Source organism: Engystomops pustulosus, chromosome 8 (genome assembly GCF_040894005.1).
Source record: "Engystomops pustulosus chromosome 8, aEngPut4.maternal, whole genome shotgun sequence".
In the NCBI taxonomy this organism is placed as follows: Eukaryota; Metazoa; Chordata; class Amphibia; order Anura; family Leptodactylidae; genus Engystomops; species Engystomops pustulosus.
In genome coordinates, this window is record NC_092418.1 from 104,409,800 (window position 1) to 104,436,747 (window position 26,948).

A 26,948-nucleotide genomic window follows, 5' to 3' on the forward strand; every position below is an offset into this window, starting at 1 on the left:
GTGGATAGAGACACCGGGGGGGTCTCTACTGATCAGGGGGTGCACAGAGTGGATAGAGACACTAGGGGGTCTCTACTGATCGGGGGGTGCACAGAGTGGATAGAGACACCGGGGAGTCTCTACTGATCAGGGGTTGCACAGAGTGGATAGAGACACCGGGGGTCTCTACTGATCGGGGGGTGCACAGAGTGGATAGAGACGCCGGGGAGTCTCTACTGATCAGGGGTTGCACAGAGTGGATAAAGACCCGGGGGTCTCTACTGATCAGGGGGTGCACAGAGTGGATAGAGACGCCGGGGGGTCTCTACTGATCAGGGGGTGCACAGAGTGGATAGAGACACCAGGGGGGGGTCACTACTGATCGGGGGGTGCACAGAGTGGATAGACACACCGGGGTTGTCTCTACTGATCGGGGGGTGCACAGAGTGGATAGACACACCGGGGGGGTCTCTACTGATCGGGGGGTGCACAGAGTGGATAGAGACACCGGGGGGGGTCTCTACTGATCGGGGGGTGCACAGAGTGGATAGACACACCGGGGGTCTATACTGATCAGATGGTGCACAGAGTGGATAGAGACACCGGGGGGTCTCTACTGATCAGGGGGTGCACAGAGTGGATAGAGACACTAGGGGGTCTCTACTGATCAGGGGTTGCACAGAGTGGATAGAGACACCGGGGGTCTCTACTGATCAGGGGGTGCACAGAGTGGATAGAGACACCGGGGGTCTCTACTGATCAGGGGTTGCACAGAGTGGATAGAGACACCGGGGGTCTCTACTGATCGGGGGGTGTACAGAGTGGATAGAGACACCGGGGGTCTCTACTGATTGGGGGGCACTGGGCCCAGGGAAACACGGAGGGCTCTCTACTGATCAGGGGGTGCACAGAGTGGATAGAGACACTGGGGGTCTCTACTGATCAGGGGGTGCACAGAGTGGATAGAGACGGCGGGGGTCTCTACTGATTGGGGGGTGCAATGGGCCCACGGTGACTGACCTTACTCCAGGTGGCTGTGGGCTGCGGGCGTCCGATTATCTTGAATGAGAATTTTCCGGTCTGAGCCTCTTTCACAACAACGCGGGTCGGCTTAGAGACAAATTTAGGGGGGCTACCCCCCCAAATACTTGGCTGGTTTTCTGTTGCAGGAACAGAAAAAGGACTCCTGAAGAAACACAAAAGACATATACTTGAGAGATAATCATCCCATCTCTAGTCACATCCAGAGCTGCAGTCACACATCTGTGTGCTATGTTGGCAGGGCACATACATTACACATAGTAGATACCATCAGAGTGTGAAAGCGGCTGATATCCCCTTTGGTGATGTAGCTCTAGATGTGACCAGAGTGTATCCAATCATGTGATGTTTACCATTGTGTCCCACGTACTGACCACCAGGGGCCCCACATGTGGCCCTATAATGTATTGCTGTGGCCTTGATCACGGATTCTATCTTAATCTGTTATGGTCAGTGGGACCCTTCCCTCGCCCCCCCCCCCCACACCCTCACCCATCACAGTGATCACTTGGCGATGACACAGGAGAAGAGTTTTCATTGGACGATTATGAACAGGGAGCCAACATTTAGGGAAACATCAGATAACGAGCACCCATAACCCCGGCCTCTCACCCCACATTCCTGCCCCCCGAGCGTAAGCTGTACTTCACGGCTGTGGTACCTGCAAAACACAAAAACATAGCAGGGTCAGCGAGGGGTTAGGGTGGTGGCACACGTGGTGTTTGGAAACGGTTTTTGGGCCGTTTTTAAGCAGACCGGTTTTTTGGAAATGTATCCGTTTTTTACTAATTATAATAATTGGGAAAAACGGACAAAAACTGATGTGTTTTAAAAATTTTAACGTTTTTTCCCTAAAAACTGACCAAAAACGGGTTCAAAATGCCACCGGCCTTAGAGTGCAAGCTCTGCGGGACAGGACCCACATGGAATCACTCTGATAATGTGACACATCAATCTAATAACGGACAATCTACATTATGAGCTGATCGCCCCCTGCTGGAGGGGTATGGTTTACACCTCGTTACTATTTGTACAGCAGGTTCCCACAGGATCTATGTCGTATGTCTGGATCCTGGCCACAGGTTATCACAGATTTGTCCCAGAGGTTGGGGTGATCATCAATGGGACCATTGTGTGTCCGCTGGGGATTGTAGTTACTGATTGATCCTGCTTACATCCCCTGCCTCTCCCCCCTCACATTTTTGTGGAGTCTCTTCACACTATGGATGACTTACCCTCCACAGTGAGCTCGATGGTCACCTGTCGCACCCCCTCCTGATTGGTGGCCTCGCAGGTATATTTCCCACCATCCTCTGCTGTGACCTCCTTTATGGTGAGGCAGAAGGTTCCTCGAGGGGTCTGCTCCACCGTGCAGCGCCCCCCACTGACAACTGGCTCCCCGTATCTGTACCATGTGACCTGAGGATCAGGAGAACCCTGGACCTAAAACCAGAAGGAGAGAGAAGATAAGCGCAACACAGAATCCACTACAAAAACCTCAGAGTGGACAAAGGGCAAAAGAACAGGATCAGAAGTGACCAGACAAGTCCCCAGGATGGGAGAAGATATCCATATGTGTCACCATCAATGGTCAGGGCAGAAGATCAGATCTGGTCTATCACAATGTGACCCCAGTACAATGTATCTGCATCCAGTCCTTGGTATCCATCAACTCTGATTGTTAATGATGAACACAAAGTATCAGCACAAGAGTTACACCACATATCACCCGAACCATGGATCTGCTGACACAGGGACAAGAGATTACTACATGGGGTCTCCGTATCCTCCCGAACCACAAGGAAGACCCACAGGGAAGGGAGAAGGGGCTCAACATATGATTATATTTTATAGAGAAATAAATGAAAAGTAATGTCATGTATGTACACAGTGACTGCACCAGCAGCAGAATAGTGAGTGCAGCTCTGGAGTATAATACAGGATGTAACTTAGGATCAGTACAGGATAAGTAATGTCATGTATGTACACAGTGACTGCACCTGCAGCAGAGCACCTGCAGCAGAATAGTGAGTGCAGCTCTGGAGTATAATACAGGATGTAACTCAGGATCAGTACAGGATAAGTAATGTCATGTATGTACACAGTGACTGCACCAGCAGCAGAATAGTGAGTGCAGCTCTGGAGTATAATACAGGATGTAACTCAGGATCAGTACAGGATAAGTAATGTCATGTATGTACACAGTGACTGCACCAGCAGCAGAATAGTGAGTGCAGCTCTGGAGTATAATACAGGATGTAACTCAGGATCAGTACAGGATAAGTAATGTCATGTATGTACACAGTGACTGTACCAGCAGCAGAATAGTGAGTGCAACTCTGGAGTATAATACAGGATGTAACTCAGGATCAGTACAGGATAAGTAATGTCATGTATGTACACAGTGACTGCACCAGCAGCAGAATAGTGAGTGCAGCTCTGGAATATAATACAGGATGTAACTCAGGATCAGTACAGGATAAGTAATGTCATGTATGTACACAGTGACTGCACCAGCAGCAGATAGTGAGTGCAGCTCTGGAGTATAATACAGGATGTAACTCAGGATCAGTACAGGATAAGTAATGTCATGTATGTACACAGTGACTGCACCAGCAGCAGAATAGTGAGTGCAGCTCTGGTGTATAATACAGGAGGTAACTCAGGATCAGTACAGGATAAGTAATGTCATGTATGTACACAGTGACTGCACCAGCAGCAGAATAGTGAGTGCAGCTCTGGAGTATAATACAGGATGTAACTCAGGATCAGTACAGGATAAGTAATGTCATGTATGTACACAGTGACTGCACCAGCAGCAGAATAGTGAGTGCAGCTCTGGAGTATAATACAGGATGTAACTCAGGATCAGTACAGGATAAGTAATGTCATGTATGTACACAGTGACTGTACCAGCAGCAGAATAGTGAGTGCAACTCTGGAGTATAATACAGGATGTAACTCAGGATCAGTACAGGATAAGTAATGTCATGTATGTACACAGTGACTGCACCAGCAGCAGAATAGTGAGTGCAGCTCTGGAATATAATACAGGATGTAACTCAGGATCAGTACAGGATAAGTAATGTCATGTATGTACACAGTGACTGCACCAGCAGCAGATAGTGAGTGCAGCTCTGGAGTATAATACAGGATGTAACTCAGGATCAGTACAGGATAAGTAATGTCATGTATGTACACAGTGACTGCACCAGCAGCAGAATAGTGAGTGCAGCTCTGGTGTATAATACAGGAGGTAACTCAGGATCAGTACAGGATAAGTAATGTCATGTATGTACACAGTGATTGCACCAGCAGCAGATAGTGAGTGCAGCTCTGGTGTGTCTCGTTACCTCGTTAACTCTCTGTTGCTGTGAGAGGCTGTGTGCTGCTGCTGCTCTGAGCTCCAGGAAAAACCACCTCCACCTGGGGCCTGCTCTCTCCTCTCCCAGGGAGGGAGTGGGTTTCCAGGCATGAGCCAAAGCGGCAAGTCCCAGGCTCCTGCTTCCTGGTCTAGGCCGGCGGGAGGCAGGGGTAGCCAGATACCGGCCAGTGCTGCGGAAGCCTTGGGGGTAAGAAGATCTACAAGGAACAGCAGCAATGCTGCTCCAAGTACCCCAAGGCCAGCTAAGGCTTCAAAAAGCAGCAAAACCCCAGGAAAGCTGGATACCTCGGGAAAGCTGCATACCTCGGGAAAGCTGGATACCGCGGGCAGGGCCGATTCTAGCATATTTGCTGCCTGAGGCGAATATTAAAATGCTGCCCCCCGCCCCCCCCCCCCCCCCGCTCCGTGTTCAGAAAATGCTGAAAACTTTACTAACAATTAACATCCCCACAGGCAGCTCCCTGACACTGTGTGACTGACTACAGGACCTGAGAGGCATTAGTGGCATCTAGTACCTTATAGATGACAATCTCTTCCATCAGGAGAACTTTATTCCGGGTTCTCCAATCCATGACGTATCACGGCTGAATTCACGGCCGGATGTCTTCAGCTCCGTGCAGCATCTCTCCCCGGCGTCCCTAAAAATACCACAGTCACTTACAGTATAAAGTCTCCTGGATAACAACACTGCGCTCCTAAATAATATATACCCCTCACAACACAAGTGACCGCACGCTCCACACATACAAAACATCCCTTCATTATATATAAATATTCTACTGGAATTATAGCATGCTAAGCACCAATCAATATACAACACCCCCAATTTATTAATACAGACCCCCCCCCCCAACATTTGGTTTACATGATGCAAAGTAATCTATTGTATCTTATGAATAATATATCCCACCCAGTTATTATGTTACATGTGAATTTATATAGAGTACTACCCTGATTGATGTAAATATATAGCACCTCCTAATGAATATATATATATATAATTTATTTTTATAGGCCCCCCAGTATAAACAGTATCCAGCCCCATATAAATATATACAGCCCCCCCAGAATAAACAGAATCTGGCCCCATATAAATATATACAACCCCCCCCCCCCCCCAGAATAAACAGAATCTGGTCCCATATAAATATATACAGCCCCCCAGAAAAAACAGAGTATGCCCCCCCATATAAATATATACAGCCCCCCAGAATAAACAGAATCTGGCCCCCCATATAAATATATACAGCCCCCCAGAATAAACAGAATCTGGCCCCCCATATAAATATATACAGCCCCCCAGAATAAACAGAATCTGGCCCCCCATATAAATATATACAGCCCCCCAGAATAAACAGAATCTGGCCCCCCATATAAATATATACAGCCCCCCAGAATAAACAGAATCTGGCCCCCCATATAAATATATACAGCCCCCCAGAATAAACAGAATCTGGCCCCCCATATAAATATATACAGCCCCCCAGAATAAACAGAATCTGGCCCCCCATATAAATATATACAGCCCCCCCCCCAGTGTAATAAGAATTTGGCCCCCCATATAAATATATACAGCCCCCCCCCCCCAGCGTAATAAGAATTTGGCCCCCCATATAAATATATACAGCCCCCCCCCCCCCAGTGTAATAAGAATTTGGCCCCTCATATAAATATATACAACACCCCCCCCCCCCCAGGAAAAATGGGATCTGGCCCCTTATAACTATACACAGCCTCCCCAGTAAAAACGTATATAGAAGACACCCCCCCCTCACCCCCCCCCCCGTTACAGCAGTAATCGCCCCCTAATATATATATATTTAATTAATAATTGGACAATAAAAATAATAAAACTTGTACTTACCTCACGGCAGGGTGCTCCCACGGCTCCCATATTCACGCGGCTCTTCTGGCAGCCACGGCTCCGCTGAGTGACACAGGCGCGTGACGTCATCATCCGCCGCCTGTGTCACTGCACTGTACGGAGCGACGCCAGCAGCCGTAAAGGCGCTGCGCCGCTCCGCATGTAAATCGCACCTGTTTCTTAAAGAGACAGGTGCGATTTATCTGAAGGGAGATTCGGGCGCCGGCGGGCGCCCGAATCGCCCAGATTGGAGCTGCAAAATGCCGCATTCTGCCGCCCGAGGCGAGATTTTCATCTCGCCTCATGGCAGATGCGGCCCTGCCCGCGGGAAAGCTGAGTGCTCAGAGAGGTGAGGCTGAACTCAGTGAAGAGCGCTGGGGAATGCTGAGGACCCGGGAGTCTATTTCCACCTATGCCTCCCGGGCTCTGGGCCACCTCTCTGAGTACGAAGAAGCCAGTAAGACAGTGAGGAGACTGCGGGAGGAGCTCAGGTGCGCCCATGCCAGGGCAAGCTCTGCCCCAAAGAGGAAGAAGGAGCAGATTATGGCAGAGATATCCAGGCTCAAGACTGATATCCAGGCCTTGGAGGAGAGGAAAGCGTATCTGCTAGAGAGGAGCGGTTCATTTAAAGAAAAGATTCTTAATGATGAGCGGTTCCGGGAGATGGAGGAGGAAAAGCAGAGGCGGCTGATGGGGCTTCAGCCTGAGAGTCAGACGGAGGAGGAAAGTCCGGTGCCGTGCAGTGGGCCCCCTGCAGGACAAGCGGCTATGTCATCTGGCTGCGGTTCTGCCGGCCCGGGTGAGGATAGTGACAGCCACCAGGGAGGGGCGCTGATGGAGGAGATCCGACGGCTCGAGTCCCCTGTGCACCTCCAGGACTTTACTTTTGGAGATGATCTGCCGGAGGATGCACCGGGGGGCAGCAAACCACGAAAGAAGAAGACCAAATCCGTGGAAGTGGTGAGTCTAGTCTACAGCCCCCTCCCCGTAAAACCGGGGTCGGCCGCAGGGTCAGCTCACTGTGCGAGCCCCGTTACCCAGCCCAGCACAGGTCCTGTAGTGGACTCAGTGCCAGGGAGCGGGGAGATTACAGGTGTGACATCTTATGTGACGATGGGCTCCGTCTCTGTTTGTGGTAACAGTGGGGGAGCAGGGGAGGCATCGGCCGGAAGGCCGGACAGTAAGGGCGGCTCGGCTGTTGCGATACCATCCAAATCCAGTGCTGTGGTGCGTCCCCAAGTGGGAGGGGGGATAGCCCGGCACTGGTGGCAGCTTCCGGTGCCTCGGCGCCTCTTCATGCTGTTGCCGCTTATCACTTGGTTATAGAGCGGCGGCAGTGTGGAGGGGTCGCCGAGGCTGAGGGCTCCGGACCTCCCAAACCTAAACCTAAAGTTCTGTTTTGCGTTGGTGTTGGAGATAATCTGCAGAGGAGTGCTGAGGAAGGTGGGAATCAGCGGCGCCACATACCGGCCAAAGATCAGCGGCGACTCCTACCTTCCCCTAAGAAAAGTAAAATAACATCTGCTACCGATGATGCGGAGGGCACAAGTGTGACACAAGTTGGGGTCCCTTGTGCCTGAAGATGCGGAGGTGGTCATGTCCCGTGATGTTGGTGCTGGTCCAGCCAGTGTGAGTGGTGTCAGTAATGTTGTGGTGACTAGTGTGAGTGGAGTGAGTGGTGCAGAACCATTACCAGTTATGGGGGTGAGTGATGGAGTGACTGGTGGTGCAGGTAATGCTGCTTAGTGTAACATGGAGGTGGGTAGTGTTAATGTGGTGGGTGCAGGGGTTAAGAGCTGTTAAGAGCTATGCCAGTGTCGCTGCTGGGGGAAGTGGGGTTCCATCATCCTCGTCTCTGGGGACGGCTTTTTGCAACGGCGCCTCCTGCAGGCCTTACAGAAGGGTGAAAGGACGATCAATGTAGCGGGGCAGGAGGTTGATTTGTCGTTTTGGATAGAGAGGCACGGCCTGTCTGCCTTCCGAGAGCAAAGAGGCAGGGAGACATCATGGTCGCTCCCGACAAGTAATGTCATGTATGTACACAGTGACTGCACCAGCAGAATAGTGAGTGCAGCTCTGGTGTATAATACAGGATGTAACTCAGGATCAGTACAGGATAAGTAATGTCATGTATGTACACAGTGACTGCACCAGCAGCAGAATAGTGAGTGCAGCTCTGGAGTATAATACAGGATGTAACTCAGGATCGGTACAGGATAAGTAATGTCATGTATGTACACAGTGACTGCACCAGCAGCAGAATATTGAGTACAGCTGAGTTCATGCCCCAGGATAATAATAATAATTAAAGAGAACCCGTCATGCAAAATAACCCCCTTAAACTAAATATATTTTCATAAACTGCCATTAGAGAGCATTGTCTCTATCCCTTCATTGTCCCTCTACATGCCTGTAAACCTAAGCAATGGGGTCCTAAAGCTGTATGCAAATGACCTGTGAAATGTCCAATGAAGCATTAGCATATTCAAGCTGTCCACTCTATTCATGAGTGGGAGGCACAGCCACACCCCCAGTGCATGACTGACAGCCTGTATAATGATGTGAGGCTGTATAATGATGTGCTTCCTGGTGCTGGCGCCCCCTGCAGCATGTGTGTGCCTGTGTGTGTGTTTAGGAGAGATACAGCAGCTCCAGGCAGCCATGTTACAGCAGAACATGTCAGATTCATGTGTAGCTGATGTCTGTGTCTCTCACCTGTATATTAGGAGGATGCAGCATGTCAGCAGGTACAGACACTAACTGTGCTTTACTATACATTACACACAGACATGAGCAGGGGGAGGAGAGGGGAGGGGGAACAGGGGTGACATCACTGCCCCTGACCATGTGAGCAGCCTCATTTACATGATAAAAAATAGATGATTTTACAATGATTAATGTATGAAATAACTAGATAAAGGCTGGGATGGGATCCTTGTGAGCTGCTCCAACAGGTAGAGGTGACAGGAATCGTGACACAGACCTGATGACAGGTGTCCTTTAATTTATTATCTCAAAGAGGAAACACAGTTATTACATGCTACTCCATAAAAAGAACAATACAATTACTATAAATGACATAACATTGATACAGATAAAAATAAAATAAAATAAATAAAATCCCCTATGACATCATAGATGAATACAGTAATATGCATCAGTCACTGCCTGCAGGTTGTACCATCTCTGTACAATCTAATAGATAGATGGGACATAACTGTTCTTCCTTCTATCCTTAGAATCATGATTTGGGTTTCTCGAGTCCGTAATTATCTTATTCAACCTGCCAAGCCCTCGCTTCCAGGACTCCAAGGTTCCTACTACAGAAGCAGTATATGGTTGGGTATACACAGCACAATTCACAGTTAGTCCCAGGGGCACGGTGCGGGCACAGGGAGGACATGGGTGTAGCAGTGCCCCCTACAGGACAGCCTTCATACCCGAAAGTCTCCTGAATTGTCTCACATGGAAGGTCTCATAATCTACAGCTCTGGGGGTAATATAGATATCCTGGATACAGGGGCTCCTGCTTTTCCTGCCTGCGTTTTGGAGAGATTTCTCCTTGGAAAGATATTCCGGGGTAAATCTCCTGTCTCGCCGTTTGCATATCTGCTGAGGAGATGAAGCCAGGAAGCTGTGAGGTCCATGGATGAGGCTGGAGCCTCCAACATTCCCGCTGGCAGCCCCGTACATCTCCTCTCACCCTCAGTCACCACTCCAGCTCTGCAGCATACCGAGTCCAACGCTCATCCTGGGCCTCCTGGTGCATGAATAGAAGGCAGCACGAAACAAGAAGAACAAGGGGGTGCATACAGGATTTACCACTATTATATATAGCTGTGGCTTCTCCCATAGTACAGTGTCACAGATCCGATTGTCAGCTCTCGGGGTGAGCTAAAGGAAGATCCCCCCACTTACTCAGCCTAAAACATATTACTGCTGGTGCTACAACTATAGATTGTCAGCTCTTGGGTGAGCGGCAGCAGATGATGCCCCTCCATAAGTCTGTTACTGCTGGTGCTATAGCTATGGATTGTCAGCTCTTGGGGTGAGTGGCAGCAGATGATGCCCCCTCCATCAGTCTGTTACTGCTGGTGCTATAGCTATAGATTGTCAGCTCTTGGGGTGAGCGGCAGAAGATGATGCCCTCTCCATCAGTCTGTCACTGCTGGTGCTACAGCTATAGAGTGTCAGCTCTTGGGGTGAGTGGCAGCAGCAGATGCCCCCTCCATCAGTCTGTTACTGCTGGTGCTATAGCTATAGATTGTCAGCTCTTGAGGTGAGCGGCAGCAGATGATTACTGCTGCTGGTGCTATAGTGTAACACTGCGGATACCATCGGTGCATTATATTATATAACGCTGCTATCACTATATAAGGTGACAGGTGATAAATCCTCGCACAGTCCTGGATGGAGGCTGTGGCTCTCACTTAAAAACTGGAAACTTGGAGCGCAGGAATTGGCAGGAGATCCAGTCATTACGCAGCGCCCCGACCTGCAGACGACGAGCGGACTTGGCGCCCAGAGCAGATACTGATGGCCAAATAGAAATGTCTCGAGCATCGCGTCATCAAAGGGAATGATTAACCTGCAGAGAGCAAGGGACACAACGGGGAGCACAGCAGTGTGAGGGCACCCCCCCAGGGGACTTGTAGAAACTACAGTCCTAAAATATAAAGCCATATTTTACAGTCCTGCTGCTACTAACAACATAAACAAAGGTCTGATTAAACATCTCTCCGAGGGCAATACATAACACTGGCTGCAGGGAGCACAGAGCACAGCAGTGTGAGGTCTGATTACACATCTCTCCAAGGACAATACAGAACACTGGCTGCAGAGAGTACAAAGCACAGCAGTGTGAGGTCTGATTACACATCTCTCCAAGGACAATACAGAACACTGGCTGCAGAGAGCACAGAGCACAGCAGTGTGAGGTCTGATTACACATCTCTCCAGGGACAATACATAACACTGGCTGCAGAGAGCACAGAGCACAGCAGTGTGAGGTCTGACTACACATCTCTCCTGGTACAATACATAACACTGGCTGCAGAGAGCACAGAACACAGCAGTGTGAGGTCTGATTACACATCTCTCCAGGGACAATACATAACACTGGCTGCAGAGAGCACAGAGCACAGCAGTGTGAGGTCTGATTACACATCTCTCCAGGGACAGTACATAACACTGGCTGCAGGGAGCACAGAGCACAGCAGTGTGAGGTCTGATTACACATCTCTCCAGGGACAATACATAACACTGGCTGCAGAGAGCACAGAACACAGCAGTGTGAGGTGTGTTTGCACATCTCCACAAGGACAACACAAAACTCCTGTGCTCCTACCTTCCCATCGATCCTGGCTGTATTTCCCACAGACACGCGGCTGTTCCTCGGAGGCAGGGTAAATGCTGGAGCCGCTTTGGGGAAGAGAGAGGTCACAAACGAGTGCTCCCCAGTCATTGGGGATTTAGCAACACTTGAGCTCGACATCATCCTCACATCCGCCATACTGAGAGAAACAAAACTGAAATTAGTAAAACTACTCACAAGACATAATGGGTTACAGGGGATGACCTGCAGAGTGACAGAGAGGGACCGCCATGGGGTGAGTGACAGGAGCTGATGAAAGGAGTGACAGGGGGTAAGTGTTAGGAGCTAAATGTACTAGTAAGTGACAGAGAAGGACCGCTATGGGGTGAGTGTCAGGGGCTGATCAGTGGAGTGACAGAGAGGGACCGCCATGGGGTGAGTGACTGGGGCTGATCAGTAGAGTGACAGAAAGGGACCACCAAAAGGTGAGTTACAGGGGATGACCAGTGGAGTGACAGAGGGACCGCCATAGGTTGCATTACAGGGGCTGATCAGTGGAGTGACAATGAGGGACCGCCATGGGGTGAGTGTCAGGGGCTGATCAGTGGAGTGACAGAGAGGGACCGCCATAGGTTGCATTACAAGGGCTGATCAGTGGAGTGACAGAGAGGGACCGCCATGGGGTGAGTGTCAGGGGCTGACCAGTGGAGTGACAGAGAGGGACTGCCATGGGGTGCATTACAGGGCAATACAAGTGGAGTGACAGAGGGACCAGCATGGGGTGAGTTACAGGGGCTGATCAGTGGAGTGACAGAGAGGGACCGCCATAGGTTGCATTACAGGGGCTCATCAGAGGAGTGACAGAGAGGGACCGCCATAGGTTGCATTACAGGGGCTGATCAGTGGAGTGACAGAGAGGGACCGCCATAGGGTGAGTGTCAGGGGCTGATCAGTGGAGTGACAGAGAGGGACCGCCATGGGGTGAGTGTTAGGGGCTGATCAGTGGAGTGACAGAGAGGGACCGCCATGGGGTGAGTGTCAGGGGCTGATCAGTGGAGTGACAGAGAGGGACCGCCATGGGGCGAGTGTCAGGGGCTGATCAGTGGAGTGACAGAGAGGGACCGCCATGGGGTGAGTGTCAGGGGCTGATCAGTGGAGTGACAGAGAGGGACCGCCATGGGGTGAGTGTCAGGGGCTGATCAGTGGAGTGACAGAGAGGGACCGCCATGGGGTGAGTGTCAGGGGCTGATCAGTGGAGTGACAGAGAGGGACCGCCATGGGGTGAGTGTCAGGGGCTGATCAGTGGAGTGACAGAGAAGGACCGCCATGGGGTGAGTGTGCATGGGGTTTACCTTACTAGTAACAGAGAAATAAAACATCACAAAATTGACTGTGAATTGCACAATTTTCCAATAAAATAATCATCACGTTGCACTGAGCCGAGTGCTGAGCTTCTCATAAAATCAACCATCTGGAGCGGCGCCTACTACCAGGAGTGACGTGTCCTCCACATAGATAGAGCATGAGGGTGTCACTCAGCCTCTCTATTATCTAGAGGAGGGGACCCCCAGAGACCCCAATCTTCTGCAGCTCTTCTCATCTCACTAGGCATCAGATGTGATTATGGACCTGCAGGACCCGAGGAGCAGCACATCATTCCTGGACCAGGAGCCTGACACCTTCCTCTGAGCAGAGCTCCAGGAGCGGAGCACGAATCTCTTCTACAGATGCAGCTCCTCATTATACACAAAATCCAGAAGCTTCAGCCAGAAACATGGAGACCGCCAAAATGCTGAGAACACGAGACATCGGAGGGGGAACATGTGCAGCAGGAGAATGGGGATACGATCATGTATCTCCAACGTATCTAATCCAATCATGTGTGATACGGTCTGCTGAGCTGTGTATCTAATCCTATCCTGATTAACGTGTGATGCTACAGGGGAGAAGGGGCCATACTGCAGGAGTCTTCAGGGGGCCCAGACACTCGGAGCAGGTAGAGGGGGGCCCAGACACTCGGAGCAGGTAGAGGGGGGCCCAGACACTCGGAGCAGGTAGAGGGGGGCCCAGACACTCGGAGCAGGTAGAGGGGGGCCCAGACACTCGGAGCAGGTAGAGGGGGGCCCAGACACTCGGAGCAGGTGCTTGGATCTATGAGTAAGTGCCCCTGGTTTATCATGATGGATTTTGATGGTTGGATAATTGTCGGATCATGTGAGTGTGAGGTGGGACCCGGGATTGTCAGGCAGCGGATGCCGGCTCCTGCGTCAGCGCAGCCAGCGCCAAGCATGAGATGCGCCTCGTTGAGATCTCTGGCCGGACGTCTGGAAACCTTGAGAAGACGCTCGGAAAAATGAGCCGCTGATCCGAGAATGTGAACGGGTGGGGGTTGGGGGTGCATCCAAGTCCCACATCCCTTACATTTCCCTGGTCTGTTACTCCCATGCTTTATACTGCAGCTGCACTCTGTTCTCACATTATTATCCATGGAGCTGATGGCAAATTGGTCCCTGTTCCCAATGGGGCTCACAATCTAAGCAACCTAACAGTATGTTTTTGGAGTTTGGGAGGAAACCAGAGGACCCGGAGGGAACCCACACAAACACGGAGAGAACATACAAACTCTTTGCAGATGTTGACCTGGGTGGGATTAGAACCCAGGTCCCCATCGCTGCAAGGCAGAAGTGCTACCCACCATGCTGCCCTGTGCAGAGAACGCCCCGTGTACGAGGTGCGTGACCACAAGACTATACATAACAAATAACAACAACCCAAGGAGCTGCCAAACCACTCACCCCAGCAACAGCCCTGGAAACAAGTGTCACCTACAGGAACTGGCGGCAGCACGCAGCACCTGGAACAGAGGAACAAGGGGGCGTCACAATCATGTACAGACCCCGCACCAAATACCATTCACATATACTACAGGTATACTACACACACACACACACACACACACACACACACACACACACACTACACATAATACAGTGAGGAAAAAAAGGATTTGATCACAACCAACATTGGTCATTGGATTTTGAAACACAATTCCACAGGAAGGAGATTTGCCTCGTTGTTTAAAAAAAGCGACATTAGCTCAATGTTAATGCAATTGGGCAACGCACCCTCAGATCTGGTAGTTATTCTAAAAAAGTACCTGTATCTCCTTCTAGCACAGCTGTATAGGCTCTAATATCACCCACTGAATGCACTAGCACAGCTGGATAGGCTCCGATATCACCTGCTCAATGCACTAGCACAGCTGGATAGGCTCACCTATCACCTGCTCAATGCACTAGCACAGCGGCATAGGCTCAGACATCTCAATGCACTAGCACAGCTGGATAGGCTCCAATATCACCCGCTCAATGCACTAGCACAGCGGGATAGGCTAAGATATCACCTACTCAATGCACTAGCACAGTGGGATAGGCTCAGATATCTCCTGATCAATGCACTAGCACAGCAGGATAGGCTCAGATATCACCTGCTCAATGCACTAGCACAGCTGGATAGGCTCCAATATCACCTAATCAATGCACTAGCACAGTGGGATAGGCTCTGATATCTCCTGCTCAATGCACTAGCACAACTGTATAGGCTCAGATTTCTCAATGCACTAGCACAGCAGGATAGGCTCAGATATCACCTGCTCAATGCACTAGCACAGCGGGATAGGCTAAGATATCACCTACTTAATGCACTAGCACAGTGGGATAGGCTCTGATATCTCCTGCTCAATGCACTAGCACAGCGGGATAGGCTCTGATATCACCTGCTCAATGCACTAGCACAGCTGTATAGGCTCAGATATCTCAATGCACTAGCACAGCGGGATAGGCTCAGCTATCCCAACATAAGGAGAGAAAAAGAACTGGACCGCACATCCACACATCACACAATGATCTCCTGCCGCATTATATAACGAACTCGAGGTTCTTAGTTACATTTTGATCAAATTGTATAAGCCCACCAACCACTTCAAGGTGACCTCTTTTTGGTGGGTCCCTACGCTATTGTGTGCGGCATCACATGGCGTCCACCACCGCCGCAGCACAGCGCCGGCAGGGACCAAGACCTGGTTGCCCCCCAGCACCCGTACTGGCAGGCATAGCCCCCATGGCTCCAGGCCCGGGTCCCCACCAGCACCGCACAACAGAAGCAGCGAACGCCATGCAACACCGCACCATGTGAACAGGAAAAAGGCTCACCATGTGTGAACAGGTGTTGAATACTCACTGTTCCATGTAGTCTCAGGCACTAGCTGAGAGGAAGTAGGCGGCCACTATATGCAACCACCTTGAAGTGGTTGGTGGGCTCATACAATTTGATCAAAATGGAACTAAGAACCTCGAGTTCGTTATATAATGTAGCCTAGCGGCAGGAGATCACTGTGTGATGTGTGGATGTGCGGTCCAGTTCTTTTTCTCTTCTCATGTTAGGCTCAGCTATCACCTGCTCAATGCACTAGCACAGCTGGATAGGCTCAGATATCACCTGCTGCATGCACTAGCACAGCGGGATAGGCTCAGATATCACCTGCTCCATGCACTAGCACAGCAGGATAGGCTCCGACATCTCCTGCTCCATGCACTAGCACAGTTGGTAAGCTCAGATATCACCTGCTGCATGCACTAGCACAGTTGGTAAGCTCAGATATCACCTGCTGCATGCACTAGCACAGCTGGATAGGCTCAGATATCACCTGCTGCATGCACTAGCACAGCTGGATAGGCTCAGATATCACCTGCTGCATGCACTAGCACAGCGGGATAGGCTCTGATATCACCTGCTGCATGCACTAGCACAGCAGGATAGGCTTAGAAATCACCTGCTGCATGCACTAGCACAGCGGGATAGGCTCAGATATCACCTGCTGCATGCACTAGCACAGCAGGATAGGCTCTGATATCACCTGCTGCATGCACTAGCACAGCTGGAAAGGCTCATATATCACCTGCTCCATGCACTAGCACAGCGGGATAGGCTCTGATATCACCTGCTACATGCACTAGCACAGCGGGATAGGCTCTGATATCACCTGCTGCATGCACTAGCAAAGCTGGAAAGGCTCAGATATCACCTGCTCCATGCACTAGCACAGCGGGATAGGCTCTGATATCACCTGCTGCATGCACTAGCACAGCGGGATAGGCTCTGATATCACCTGCTGCATGCACTAGCACAGCGGGATAGGCTCTGATATCACCTGCTGCATGCACTAGCACAGCGGGATAGGTTCTGATATCACCTGCTGCATGCACTAGCACAGCAGGATAGGCTCAGACATCTCCTGCTCCATGCACTAGCACAGTTGGTAAGCTCAGATATCACCTGCTCCATGCACTAGCACAGCAGAATAGGCTCAGATATCACCTGCTGCATGCACTAGTACAGCAGGATAGGCTCAGATATCACCTGCTGCATGCACTAGGTCTTGTAACGCAGATCTGCTTAGTAGAGGATTAACTTGGTTTTCTTGCATATGTACACAAACAATTGATATAGAGGGAACCTGTGCTGCCCCCTACACACGACCTGGTGAGGGGCGGGTGACCACCACCTGTGGCATAAGGTTCCAGCTGCAGAGCGTTCATTGCCTCTCGGATCGTTCTATGTCCCAGCAGCTGCCGTCCCCCAGGAGATCTCTGATGAAGCCCCTATTGTGCTCCCAGGGGTCGGAGCTCACCCAGTTGTCCTATTTAGGTTTTGGAGTAGATGAGCAGACCCCAAGGAGCGGGCAGCGGTCCCAGCCATACATTGCTGCAGCGTTAATGGCGTCTTTTGTTCTGCTCCGTCCTATATTACACAACAATTTGTGAAACAATCAAAATTCTGCACAGACAGGATCCTGCCAATAGGCTGCGGATGGTGCAGCGCAGGAGAAATGGCAGATCCTACACACTGACCCCCAGGGAATGAGGGGAAGGAGCTGTGGGTACCAGCATGGCCGCCACCAACCCCCATCACATCTGCATGCATCAAAAATATCACTGCAGCAGGGAGAAGGACGCTCCTCCGCTGGTGTGGAGGAGATGCTGCACTGTAAGAACAGTGTTAACAGTTTCTAATTTCTATCAATTTTAAAAATGCTAATTGGAGCAATAAATATTTAGCGTGACCATCAGCAGGGAGGCTGTTCCAGACATCTCAGAGAAGTAAGAGCAGATCCCCTCTTCTGGATGTAGGAACTCAGCAGGGAGGTTGTTCCAAACCTCTTAGAGAACCCAAAGCAGATTTCCTCTGGATGTAGCATCTCGGCAGGGAGGTTGTTCAACATCTCAGAGAGCTAAGAGCAGATTTCCTCCGGATGAAGGAACTCAGCAGGGATGTTAGTCCAGACATCTCGGAGAACCAAGAGCAAATCTCCTCTGGATGTAACATCTCAGCAGGGAGGTTATTCTAGACCTCTCTTAGAAATAAGCGCAAATCTCCTCTAGATGTAACATCTCAGCAGGGAGGTTGTTCCAGACCTCTCAAAGAACTAAGAGCAGATGTCCTCTAGATGTAGCATCTCAGCAGGGAGGTTGTTCTAGACATCTTGGAGAAGTACGAGCAGATCTCCTTTGGATGTAGGAACTCAGCTGGGAGGTTATGCCATACATCTCAGAGAACCAAGAGCAGATCTTCTCTGGATGTAGCATCTCAGCAGGGAGGTTGTTCCAGACATCTCAGAGAGCTAACAGATCTCCTCCGGATGTAGGAACTCAGCAGGGAGGTTATACCACACATCTCTGAGAACTAAGAGCAGATCTCCGGATGTAGGATCTCAGCACGGAGGTTGTTCTAGATATCTTGGAGAAGTACAAGCAGATCTCCTTTGGATGTAGGAACTCAGCAGGGAGGTTATGCCATACATCTCAGAGAACCAAGAGCAGATCTTCTCTGGGTGTAGCATCTCAGTAGGGAGGTTGTTCGACATCTCAGAGAGCTAACAGCAGATTTCCTCCAGATGTAGGAACTCAGCAGGGAGTTTATTCCAGACATCTCGGAGAACCAAGAGCAAATCTCCTCTGGATGTAGGATTTCAGCAGGGAGATTGTTCCAGACATCTTAGTAAGAACAGATATTCTGAGGATAAGGTGTGGTTCAATCCTTCGGTATCTTCATGTCTGGATGATTTGGGGGTTGGGGCTTTGTGGGGCCACATAATCACTTCACTTAATGCTACTGCATGGATATTGGGGGATATCCGGAGTCAGAATAAATGCAGAACCTCCCTGATGTTCTAGAATATTCGATGATTATCTGCCTGTATTTCACTTTCCTGATATAATCCCTACTACAGATTTAAAGAACCTGCCTCCACATAGGACTGGATTTTGAGTAATTAGAGGCTGCAGTCTGGACAATCCCTGTGAAAAACAGGACACCAAACTATAGGTAAGAGGATGGGAGCTGATGAGTGACACACTGCAGCAAATCCTCAGCTGTAAGAACCATGAGGTCTGTATACATCTGCAGCCACAGCCAGACGCAGAATGTTTCCTAAATTATCTTAACATTTGAAATCACATGTTCCGCAGCCTCCTCCAGTCCATCACACTGTCTGCACTACCCCTATATAGTGCATATAGCGAGGACACGGACCCCACACCAGGTCCAGACAGAGACAGAACTGGTTCCTGCATCTGACTAAACATGTTTGTTTCTGTCACTTCCAGTAACTCATTGTTCTGCCCTCATAACACAAACACAAGGAACTAAGAAACTCCCAACCACCGGAGCCCTACAGCCAGCAGCACCCCCAAATATACTCCAGATCTGCACTCACTATTCTGCTAGTGCAGTCACTGTGTACATACATGACATTACTTATCCTGTACTGATCCCGAGTTACATCCTGTATTATACCCCAGATCTGCACTCACTATCTGCTGCTGGTGCAGTCACTGTGTACATACATGACATTACTTATCCTGTACTGATCCTGAGTTACATCCTGTATTATACTCCAGAGCTGAACTCACTATTTTGCTGCTGGTGCAGTCACTGTGTACATACATGACATTACTTATCCTGTACTGATCCTGAGTTATATCCTGTATTATACTCCAGAGCTGCACTCACTATTCTGCTGCTGGTGCAGTCACTGTGTACATACATGACATTACTTATCCTGTACTGATCCCGAGTTACATCCTGTATTATACTCCAGAGCTGCACTCACTATTCTGCTGCTGGTGCAGTCACTGTGTACATACATGACATTACTTATCCTGTACTGATCCTGAGTTACATCCTGTATTATACTCCAGAGCTGAACTCACTATTTTGCTGCTGGTGCAGTCACTGTGTACATACATGACATTACTTATCCTGTACTGACCCTGAGTTACATCCTGTAAATCTTTTATTTTATATAAAAATGAAAAACATAACAACCATAAACATAAATCAAGCCATAACTTCTGGCAAAATAAAACAATAATAATAATAACAAAACAATAATACAAACTAAAAGAGTCTTACGGAAATCTCCTGGCCCAGCCACACACACACCACACACTCAGCATAAGAACAAACAAAACCATCACCCATTCCCACCACCTAATTTTTTTTTTTTTTTTTTTTAAATACACAGCAAAATACACATAAACGAACAAGAAATAAACATAGAAATAACAATGAATATAACTGAAATAACATTAATAACATTAAATAACATTAAATATAGCTAACTAAATCCCACGCCCATCACCCTCCCACCCAGACACTGGTCTAACGTCCAAAGTTCGCGTTATATAGTCCAGACCAGTGCCCAGGATCGTACAGTCCAAGTCCCGTCCACCCCCCTCCCAACCTAACACCCTAACACCAACACCCCAAAACCAACCAACCTATAAACACACACAAGAACTATAACTACATATAACTATAAATAAATACACAATGTACGCAAGATACAAACACATTAAACAAATCAACATAACAAATCCAAACCACATAAAGCCCAGGTTCGGCGCCTGCAAGCCCTACATCACTATAAGCTCAGATACAAAACAAAAATCTACAGTGTCAGCTTCAGCCCAACACCAGGAGAGGAGATGACGGACTAAGGGACACTAAAGGAGAACCCCCTCCAAAGGAGAGAGGCCCTCCCCGTGCCCCGCCTCTCATACTCCAGAGAGCGCACCTTCACCAGGTCACCCAGAATGTTCCTAACCACCTCATCCACCGGGAGGATTTTACGCTGCGTCGATACTAAACACCGTGCGTTCCACGTGTGGTATCTGACCACTAGACAGACTAGGAATAACGTGCAGCGGTCCCGGCCACCCAGGCCTCTGAATGCTCCATAGGCCCACTCCGCATAGGAGAGACCGGCCAACCCGGGCCAGTGGATGGAAGCGCCCACCCGGTTGTACACCTCTGTGTTAAAGGGGCACTGAAGCAGGAAGTGGTCCATGCTCTCCAGAAGGCCACCGCACTCCTCCCGGGGACAACCCCTTTCCTCAGAGCTCCTACACTTCAGATTGTCCCTCACACACAGCTTTCCATGGAAGCAGCGCCAAGCCAAGTCCCAAAACTTCAAGGGGATCCTGATGGAATTCAAAAGACCTAAACCCACCCCAAGATCCCGACTTGGGCAATCCCTGAGGGCCAGAGGCTTCTGGAAACGGGCAAACAGAACCCTCCTGTCAAGGAGTTTCCTCGACAAAGTCCTGATCTCCCACATTCCCAGACCCCACCGGCGAATCACCTGCAGAACCGGGGTAGCGTAAGCCGGAAGATGCCCATGCGGTGTACGAAGATCCTTCACTCGCCCTCCTGTCTCCCATTCCTGGAAGAAAGGCCGAAACCATCCCCTGCAGGAGTATACCCACGGAGGAGCCCTCTCTTTCCAGAGGTTTGCTACATTGATCTTAAGAAAGGTATTCACTAGGAACACCACAGGGTTGACCATACACAACCCTTCTTGTCTCCTCGTGCGGTAAGTAACCTCCCTCTTGATTAGGTTCAGCCTATTCCCCCATAACAGCTGGAAGAACAGACTGTAGACCCGAGTCCAGAGGGGTTCTGGCAACATGCACACACTGCCCAGATATATCAGCAATGGGAGCAGGTAAGTTTTAATCAAGTTCACCCTTTCCCTGAGGGTCAAAGACCAACCCTTCCACTGGTCCACCCTCTGAGCGGCAATCTTAAGCCTGCCATCCCAGTTTTGCATGGGGTAATCCCCCTGGCCAAATTCGATGCCGAGAACTTTGGCAGAGTCTTGGGGCCCTGGAAGAGTGTCCGGGAGATCAAAGCCTGGATCCCCCTCTCCCAGCCAGAGACTCTCACACTTATCCCGGTTGATCTTGGACCCAGAAGCCTCTGAGTAGCGGTCAACCTCTGACATCACCCATTGCGCCTCCCCTCTCGAGGACACAAAAACGGTGACATCATCGGCATACGCTACCACCCTTAGAGTGGCTTCCGGTGCCGCCTGCTCCATCCCGACTCCCACCAACGGCCCACGATCAACCCTCCTAAGGAATGGGTCAATCGCGAACACGTATAAAAGTGGGCTCAGAGGACAACCCTGGCGAACACCAGACCCAACCTCAAAAGAGCGGCCAATCCAACCGTTCACAAGCGGGAAACTCTCTGCCCCTGCATACAAAACTTTCAGCCAATTGACAAACTCCCCCGGCAGGCCATACCTCAGAAGGACAGACCAGAGGTACTCGTGGTCAACCCGATCAAACGCTTTTGCCTGATCCAAGGACAGCAAGTACCCCTTCCAGTTACCAGCCCTGCCCTGCTCCACTGCCTCCCGAACACAAAGCACAGCACTAAATGTACTGCGGCCTGGAACAGAGCAGTGCTGGGTCCCCGAAAGGAGCCGGGGCGCAAACTGCACCAGCCGATTAAACAGCACCTTTGCCAAAACCTTTCTGTCTGTATTGAGAAGCGCTATGGGACGCCAGTTCTCAATACGAGATCGGTCCTTACCCTTTGACAGGATGATCAGGGCAGACCTCCTCATTGACTTCGGCAGAGCGCCCGAGGAAAGACACTCATTATATACCTCAGTCAAGAGGGGAACCAAGGCGTCCTTAAAGGTCTTATAGAACTCAGATGTTAAGCCATCCGGACCTGGCGATTTCTTGAGGGCGAGCCCTTCAATCGCCAGGCTGACTTCCTCTTCCCTGATCATCTCTGTCAAAACATCAAGAGAGGGGTCTACTCCTGGCTCAGGGACAGTTTCTGCCAGGAAAGCCGACATCACATCCCGATCTAGATCCTTCCTGCCCAAGAGGTGCGAGTAGAAGGATCTGACGACCTCCAGAATCCCTGATCTGGACCTTTTCAGGGATCCCGTACTGTCAACCAGTCCCGTGACAACTTTACCATTCACTGACATCTTGCAGTTTCTGTAAGGGTCGGGCGAGCGGTATTTCCCGTAATCCCTCTCAAAAACCAAAGATGCGTGTCTATCGTACTGACACCTCTTCAGCAAGGATTTCACTCTGGAGATGTCCTCACGACTACCTCCAGTCGAGACGAGATGCTCGAGTTTCCTCCTCAGGCCCTGATACAGGCGGTACCTGTCCAGGCTCCTGAGGCTCGAGAGCTGGCGGAAGAATCTCGCCACCCTTTTCTTGAGCATCTCCCACCACTCTGACTTACTGCTACAAAGGCCCAGCAATGGTACCTGGCTCTGAAGAAAGTCCTCAAAGGATTGTCTTATCTCCGCTTCTTCCAGGAGAGACGAATTGAGCTTCCAGTAGCCTCTTCCCATCCGGGGGGTCTCTGTAACATTCAGAGAAAACAAAATTAGACAGTGGTCGGAGAACTCCACCTCAACAACGGACACTGCTGAAGAAATGGCTTCCTCCTTTAAATAAAACCTGTCTATTCTAGACCTGCAGCTACCCCTATAATAGGTGAACCCTGCGTGGCCTGGGGTGTGCCGGATGTGGACATCCACCAGGCGAGCCTCACTAGCTATGCTATTAAGAGCGACGCAATCATAAGTCAGCTTGTCTCTGGAACCTCCCCTATCCTGGGACCTCGTGACAGCATTGAAGTCCCCTCCAAAGACCACCTGCCGACTTGTAAAAAGGTAGGGCTTGATCCTCATAAAGAGACACTTCCTGTCCCACTTGGACTGGGGACCATAGATGTTAATTAGGCGAAGTTCTTGTCCCTTCATGAGGACATCCAGGATCAGGCACCTCCCCATTTCTAACTCAATAACTCGTCGGCATTCTACCGGCGCGGTAAAAAGGACCGCCACTCCGCTATACGGCTCGGCCGCAAGAGACCAATAGGAAGGCCCGTGTCTCCATTCCCTCTTAGCTTTAAACACGGCCGCCAAATCTGGCAGCCTGGTCTCCTGCAAAAATAAAATGTCGGCTTCAACACGGCCGAGAAAATCAAAGGCCGCAAATCTAGCCGCATCAGACTTAATGCTGGCGACATTAATGGACGCCAGCGTCAACGGAGTGGGTGCCGCCATCATGAGTGATTAAGTTAGACGGCTTTTTTCTTACTATTTCCCTTCCCCCGACTCTCCTCTGAAGATGATGCCTTTTCCCTTTTCCCTCCAGAATTGGGGCAACTTCTTTTTAACGAAATTGAGGTGTCCATGTTATTACTGGCCCCCAAGGACCCACCCGGACCACCCTCTCCTTCGTCCTTGTCTCCTGACTCTGAGTCAGTCTCCCACTCTGAGGACCCGGCTTCCCCAGAGGATAGAGACTCAGCGCCCCCTGCAGGCTGCTCCGCCGCCACCTCCAGAACCCCACCCTCAGCCTCTCCTTCCGAGGAGGCGATCTCATCGAGGGTGAGGAACCGGTTGGAAAGCTCAACCAGAGGGGAGGAAGTTTTCCCTTCCTTAGGTACCTTAGATACGCCGCGTTTTTTCTTTTTCTGCTTGCGCTTATTTTCTAGCCAAATCCTGTTATCCTCATCCATACTCTCATAATGGGAGGACGTGGAGGACATGGCACCTTTCTCGCGCTCCATCCTCCTGACCTCCTCATCCAACTCATCATCCCTCAGGGCCTCAGTAGCATGACCAGCCTCTGAGGAAGGACCAAGGGTCACCCCAGCAACCTGAGGTTTCCCCAGTTCTCTCCCTTTTTGTCTGGCTTCAAGCCGCCTCAACTGAGAAGGCGACTTATTCTTGCTTTTCTTCACAGGCCCCTCAGCTCCTCCACCTCTGCTGGTACCTTCCCCAGCAGAAGCAACCTCATGGCTCTCCTCCACTGGGGTCACAACCGCATTGGCAAAGGAGCGAGGACAACGGCTGAAAGGGTGACCGAGCTCACCACACAGGTTACACCTAATGTCCTTACAGGATGCAGCGAGATGACCTAGCCCACCACACAAAGCGCACTTCTGCACTTGGCAGCTGGCGCTAAAGTGTGTGGGGTCACCGCACCTGTGACAGACCTTCGGCTGCCCCTGGTAGAAAATCAGGATTCTGTCTCGCCCAAGAAAGGCTGAAGAGGGAATGTGGGCGACTGTGCCGCCTGAACACTTCAACTTCATCATGAAGGTCCAGGCCCCAGACCAAATGCCAAATTCATCGCGGTTTTTCTGAGGTACCTGAACTACTTCGCCATAACGACTTAGCCACGTCATGATGTCCATGCAAGAAAGTGACTCATTACGGGTCAAAACGGTCACCTTCTTGACTGTGTTTTGGCGAGACACTGCTTGCACAGCAAAGTCTCGCCATGCGGGCTCGTTCTTTGCCAGCTCATAATTCGACCAGAAGAGCTCTAAGCCCTCCGGCCGGACAAAGCTGACATCGAACTCCGGAGTACCATAAGGATGTATCAGGGCAAAGATGTCACTAGCCCTGAAGTTCATCTTCAGGAGGAGCTCCACCACCCTTGACCTGGGTGGGCATGCATCACTGCCCCTCCAGCGAAGACGAACCACATTCCTACGGGCAGCTCCGGGCCCGGTTGTGGGTAAAGACCATACAGTCTCTCCCCCCCTTTTCTCTTGGAAGGCTGCCAGGCCATGCCTGTCTGTCCAGAAGGACAGATCAACATCTCTCCCCTCTACAGTGATTGACTTTTCCCCTCTCCTGAGAGCCTCCAGAAGACGCCTTTGCAAAACGCTATTCCCAGAGCCAGGAGACAAGGAGTTAACCCCACTTGCCCCAGCGGTGACACTCGCATAGCTCCTTATGGGAGCGGCCACCACTGGGGGTGCAGATGGTCCAGCACGCACACCAGGATCACCCCCCTCAGCACCGTTCACCACCCCAACATTCACCACACTATGTACAATACTGCCTCGCTTCCTTGCATCACTCACACCAGCTGGGCCAGGAGGACCTGGGGTTGCCTCGGCGTCACTGGACACTGGGGGTAGAGCCACCTCCATAGCTGATACAGCCTGAGAAGAGGCAGCTCCAACCCCGATCTTACTTGTGCCCTCTGCCTCATTGGCATTAACCCCTAGTTGACCAGCCGTTTTAATGTTTGAGCACCGCTGCTCGCTAGATGCATGAGGTCTCTTTTCTTTATGAAGTCCGGACAGTCTCTTGTTACCATCTCCTGGGTCAGATGATCCAATGCAAAATAATATTTTTCCTGCACCCTTTCCTGCAGGCTGCACAGGACGCTTGGGAGGCGCCGCACTACAAGCCCCAGCAGCCCCATCACACTGCCGCTGCTTACCGGAGCAAGCAACAGCCACAGCGCTAGGGGCCACAGGAGCCACCGCCACTGCCCCTGGCACAGGGCCACCCCCCCCTCCCACTGGGGGGCAGCGCACAGTACCAGGACCTGCTGGATCGCCCTCACTGTCCGGCCTTTCAGCCGATGCCTTCCCTGCACCATCCTTGCTACTACAAACAAGGCTGGTGCTCTGCGCCATGATGGAACGTGGCTTTGCACTCTCCCCGCACCCTGGCACCGAGTCCACTGCAGGATTCGTGCTGGGCTGGGCAACGGGGCCTACACGACAGGCTGGCACTGCTGCCCGCCCGGAGGGAACAGGGAGGGGACGAAACACCAGATTCACCTCCTGAGACGCCTTGGTCTTCTTGGCTCTCTTCTTTCTCTTTAGGTCGTCATCCGGGATCTCATCGCCGAAGGAGAAGTTTTGGAGGTGAACTGGGGACTCAAGCTGACGGATCTGAGCCATTAGCGCCCCCCCCTGGCCGCTGTCATCACTTTCCTCCTCCAGGTTGGCAGAGCCGCAGCCTGATGGTAATGGCGCTTGCTCTGCAGGCAGCCTGTCGTGCGAGGCCTGCTGGTGTTGGTGCAGGCCACCAGACGGACACGGCAGGTCTTCCTCATCCTCCTCATCATCGCCATCGCCTTCATCCGCCTGGATCTGAAGCCCCTTCAGCTTTCTCAGCTTCTCCTGGCGCATCTCCTCAAATCTGGCGTCATTGTCCAACTTTT

General features: G+C 50.8%; 1 protein-coding gene across 4 annotated transcripts in view; it reads right to left on the reverse strand.

The window, feature by feature from the left end:
* The window catches only part of MYLK (myosin light chain kinase), a 108,281-nt gene that overhangs the window by 73,857 nt on the left and 7,476 nt on the right, over positions 1 to 26,948 (reverse strand). For 3 of the 4 annotated variants that reach the window (XM_072122094.1, XM_072122095.1, XM_072122092.1), the window contains exons 2-6: positions 14,379 to 14,437; positions 11,617 to 11,782; positions 2,256 to 2,463; positions 1,633 to 1,681; positions 1,000 to 1,165 (exon numbers count right to left, since the gene is read on the reverse strand). In XM_072122094.1, coding sequence (XP_071978195.1) covers positions 1,000 to 1,165; positions 1,633 to 1,681; positions 2,256 to 2,463; positions 11,617 to 11,781 — 588 coding nt within the window. In that variant the 5' untranslated portion in view covers position 11,782; positions 14,379 to 14,437. The remainder of the gene's footprint in view (positions 1 to 999; positions 1,166 to 1,632; positions 1,682 to 2,255; positions 2,464 to 11,616; positions 11,783 to 14,378; positions 14,438 to 26,948) is intronic. The other variant, XM_072122093.1, reaches the window with a different exon arrangement.